The 5,151-nt window shown below is 29.1% G+C and overlaps 1 protein-coding gene across 1 annotated transcript; it reads left to right on the top strand.

The window, feature by feature from the left end:
• The first annotated feature begins 1,931 nt into the window (after positions 1–1,931).
• On the top strand, positions 1,932–3,803 carry LOC130972475 (cytochrome P450 78A5-like). Its single transcript, XM_057897179.1, has 2 exons — positions 1,932–2,940; positions 3,031–3,803. The coding sequence occupies exons 1-2, from the start codon at positions 1,957–1,959 to the stop codon at positions 3,628–3,630; spliced, it is 1,584 nt and encodes a 527-aa protein (XP_057753162.1). The 5' UTR covers positions 1,932–1,956; the 3' UTR covers positions 3,631–3,803.
• Positions 3,804–5,151: the final 1,348 nt, after the last annotated feature.

The following is a 5,151-nucleotide window of genomic DNA, read 5'->3' as shown; positions in this document are numbered from 1 at the left end:
TGAAAATCTTTAAAAGTTATTTTTTTGAGTTTTTGACTTATAAAAAATTATATTAATGATAGTTGGTATAATTTTTTAGATATATTTTTAACTTTTCAATAAATTGTTTAAGAACTTTGGAAGAAATTTAAAAATTTGACTTCTCTCTTTTTTAAAAGTTATTTTATCATTTTTATTTATTACAAAATTTCAAAACAAATATTTTTATAATAATTTTTTAAATACAAAATAACTTATTTATAAGCTGCTTTTAATATAAGTCCTTATGTTTTAAATTTTTTTTTTAAAAGAACTTAGACCCAATTTTGATAAACAACTTAAGTTTTTTTTTTTAGAAAAAGAGTTTAAAGTATAAAAATTTTTATTTATAGCAGCTTATTATAAATAATTTATTTTGTATTTGGATTTTTACTGATAGAAATACTTATTTTAAAGTTGTAGCGTTTAAATAAATAACTCAAAAAATACAATTTTTTTATATGAGAGAATGGATATTAAAATAACGATGATAACAAATACTTTCCAATATTGAATAACAGTGTTCTTGTATGTGGTGAATAGTAATAAAATTCTAATTCACAATAATTTTGATGGCAATACTAAAGAAAGTATTGTGTAGTTAGTGTTTACTATTTTATTGTGTATGATATGGTAGGTGAAAATAAAAAATAAATATAAAATATGTGTTAATATAATGTATATTTTGTTGTTTTTTAATTTTTTTACTCGTATTAGAACTTTTTTTTCTTTATTGGGATCAAGAACTTGCTTTAACTAACTATAAAAATAATAACAAGTTATATAAAGATAAAATCATAGGTAAAAAAATAAAATTAAAATTAAAATTTCATACCACACATAATGTTAGATACAAACTTAATAATAAAAATAGAGTGGTAAAATGATAAAAAAAATACCTGAAAAAAACATATACAAAATGCAGTAAGTGATTCAGATGGAAACTTGCGTGAAAATGGTGGTGGAGGGCCACTATTTCCCGCAAAAACAAAAATTATATTTCATAAAGCCAACAAATCAAAGTAGATTTTTTTTGTTTTGAAGTCATTTTTTTAAGCGAGTAATAAAATAATTTTTATGGAGAAGGAGAGAAGTCATATATTTCTATTTTTTTCAAAAAGCTGTGAATTAAGTTTTTTGAAAAGGTAAAATATTTTCTTTAAAATGGTGCTAAATGCGTGTATTATAACCTTTTATAATCTAGAAGTAGAAAAAAAAAATAGCTTCTGCTACTTCTCCAAACGGGTTCTTAATTTAAGTTGTTTATCCAAATTGACCATAAATTTAGATAAAAAGTTTAATTAAGCTCCTTTTGGATAAACAATTTAATTAAACTTCTTTTAAAAAATAGTTTAAATAATAAATATTTATATTAATTGTAACTTATAAATAAATTATTTTGTATCTAGTTTTTTAATTCTAAAAATGTTTATTTTTAAAAAAATATGATAAAAAAATTTTTATTACGAAAAAAATAAATTTTTTAAAAGATATAACATTTCTACAATTTTATTTTAAAATTACATCGGACACTAATAATATATATTTTTATAAGTTAAAAATAAAAAATTACTTATAAACCTATACAAATAGGCAAAGTGTAGTTTTATTAGAAAAATAAAAGTATCTATAAAAATGCATTATTCAAATATATTTGTTTTTTTAATTAAAAATTGAGAGAGAAAACACTTATTTTAAAAAGATTATTATTAAAAGGTTATAAAAGTAAAAATAATAATAAAAAGAAGATTACATCATGATATATGCATGCGAATAATTACGATATAAATGATGACGAGATCTCGTAATTAATTAAGGGTAGGTAAGGTTTATATGAGTGCCTCTTCATTGTCCAGCATCTCTATATAAATACTTTCCCACACCTTTGCTCTTCAACAATTCCATCCACTCTCAAAAAATTGAAGAATACACACAATAATGTCATCATCACATCTATGCTCTATGCTTCTCCCACCTTCACTTTGTTTTGCATCGCTCAACTTTCATGTATTCCTTTCTCTCCTTCTATTACTTCTTGTTTTCAACTATTGGTTGGTCCCTGGTGGTCTTGCTTGGGCTCTCTCCAAGTTCCGTTTAGAATCACCACGTGCCGATAATACTAATAACAACAAAAGATCGATTCCTGGACCTTCAGGTCTTCCAGTTCTTGGCCTTGTTTCGGCCTTCACTGGAACCTTAACTCACAGGGTTCTGGCTAACTTGGCCGAAACATTCAAGGCCAAGAACTTGATGGCATTTTCTATTGGGGTGACCCGGTTTGTTATCTCCACAAACCCTAACACGGCCAAAGAGATTCTTAACAGTTCAGCTTTCGCTGATCGACCTATCAAAGAATCAGCTTACGAGCTTCTCTTCCACCGTGCAATGGGGTTCGCTCCTTATGGCGAATACTGGAGGAACCTTAGAAGAATCGCCACCGTTCATTTGTTCTCTCCACGGAGGATCGCTGCTAGCGGTGAGTTCAGAGCTAGAGTTGGTAAGCACATGGTGAAAGAAATGGTTGGTTTGATGGAGAAGAAGAGTGAGGTTAAGGTTAGAGAGGTGTTGCATTTAGGATCGTTAAACAATGTGATGATGAGTGTGTTTGGGAAAAGCTATGAGTTTGGTGAAGGTGGTAATGGGCGTGAGCTTGAAGAGTTGGTGAAAGAAGGGTATGATCTGCTTGGTGTTTTCAATTGGAGTGACCACTTCCCTCTCTTGGGTTGGTTGGATTTGCAAGGTGTCAGAAAGAGGTGTAGGAATCTAGTAGCGAAAGTGGATGATTTTGTTGGAAATATCATATTGGAACATAGAATGAAAAGGGTTGCCAAGGATGAAGCCTTTGATGACTTTGTTGACGTGTTACTAGATTTGGAAAAACAGAGCAAGCTTCAGCACTCTGATATGGTTGCTATTCTTTGGGTGAGTCTGTGACGTTATCAAGTGAATATGATATTCTGAATTGTTAGATAATTTAATATATTTTACTGATTTTTTTTTAATTTATTTCAGGAAATGATATTTAGAGGGACTGATACAGTAGCAATTCTTTTGGAATGGATTCTAGCAAGGATGGTATTGCACCCTGAAATCCAAGCAAAAGCTCAATCTGAAATCGACTCTGTAGTTGGGTATGATCGTACAATCAATGATCTAGATCTTCAAAATCTACCATACCTACGTGCCATAGTGAAAGAAACCCTAAGAATGCACCCACCAGGCCCACTGCTATCATGGGCGAGGCTTGCAATCCACGACACACAAGTGGGCCCCCACATGATTCCAGCTGGCACAACGGCAATGGTGAACATGTGGGGCATCACCCATGACAAAGAAGTTTGGTGTGAGCCAGAAGAGTTCAAGCCAGAGAGGTTCATAGAAGAAGAGGTTCAAATAATGGGGTCTGATCTTAGGGTTGCACCATTTGGTTCTGGAAGAAGGGTGTGTCCTGGCAAGGCTATGGGCTTGGCTACTGTGGAGCTTTGGCTTGCTATATTGCTTCAAACATTCAAATGGATTCCTACAAATCATGTTGACTTATCAGAGTGCTTGAAACTTTCTCTTGAGATGAAGTCACCTCTTCTTGCTAAGCTTATTCCAAGATTTGGTTAATTATTTACTTTTTGTTTTCTGAGATTTAAATTAAACGTGGGCAATGTTTTTTTTTTGGTATCTTTTGGGAACTACTAGTGTTTATTGGGAAAGGTTTGATCATGAATAGCTTTTTTTTTTTAAATTAAAAAAATGAATTGTGGACATGTATCTGTTGGGTATATTTCTTGTCCATTTAATTATATAAAAAAGTTGAGTAATTGTATTAAAATTTTGCTTCTTTGCATATCAAATTGTAATGGAGTTTGAGAATGTGAAATTTGAAAATTTCAACAGATATTTCTATTTTGTAATTTGTATGTATGATGTATTATCATGTATATGTTTTATAATTTATACTCACGATATACAGTATTTTGTTTTTTTATTAACAACTTCGCAGTTCATTGGCCTTGGTTATTTAGTACAATTTAAGTATTCATTGAGGTATACAGGATACATAATATTTTGATTGTACCTACCATACTGTGTGTGCGTTTTTTTACAATTTAATTCAGATCTATAAATACAATTACAGTGGAAAGAAGCAGGAATAATTATATTCCACGATTAAAATGACGTGTATTTTTAAGATATGACATATTGTGTATAATTAAGAATAATTTGAATTTTGTAGCATTCTAATTTTGCACAAATATTATTATATAATTAATAATTATTAAGTATTTAGTTTAGAGTACATTTGTATTCTAAATTTGATAAATAATAATTAAATTAATTATATTTAATTTGTTAAAATTTTTAAATAAAATATCAAATTTAGAGTACGAATGTATTCTAAATTAAAAATAATAATTATTAATTATATAACAAAGATTTAATACTAAAACATTCTATTATTTTATATTTTATTTGTATCCATGTTTTATAAATAGAAGTTTTAAGGCATGTCACGTAAGACTAGTTCAATTGATCCATAAATTTAGACTAATTTTCTTATCTCACACGCCATGGTTCCATATCCCAAATATATATAACGAAAAAAAAGGCATTAATGGAAGCAGTTGGGTGCATATTACTAGGTAATACTACTTTCTTCTCATCATCTTTTTATTTCTAACGAAAAGTCACTAATAAATACTAATAAATATAATTTACAACTACATAGGAAGGAGGGATATATGAATAATTATCATCTCTTGATCAATCAATATAATGATCATGCATGCATGTGTCAATCTCATTTGATGATACATTATTATTCATGTGAAAATGCAATCTTATCCTTTTGGGTCTCTATAATCTGTGTAGTAATGGGAACAGTCTAAGGTTATGGTAACAGCCAATAAGATAATTTGATTGATGAATAAAGTAGTCATGTATCATTATTGATGAATATGAAAAGCTAGTTTTGTCATCTTTTCAAAAAGGAGGATTTGTTAATTCCATCAGAACAAGTTGCCTAACACTAAAAAGATTTGTGCAGGTTGGTTCCAATTCCCATGCGTGTTGAACTATCATTATTATTGCATCTTTTTCTTATTTGTCTTTAATTTGTTTGGGAAACGAGCTGTTGATCCG

This window comes from Arachis stenosperma, chromosome 1 (genome assembly GCF_014773155.1).
Source record: "Arachis stenosperma cultivar V10309 chromosome 1, arast.V10309.gnm1.PFL2, whole genome shotgun sequence".
In the NCBI taxonomy this organism is placed as follows: Eukaryota; Viridiplantae; Streptophyta; class Magnoliopsida; order Fabales; family Fabaceae; genus Arachis; species Arachis stenosperma.
Note: the sequence above shows the minus strand (reverse complement) of the source record. Positions and strands in the feature narration are given on the sequence as shown.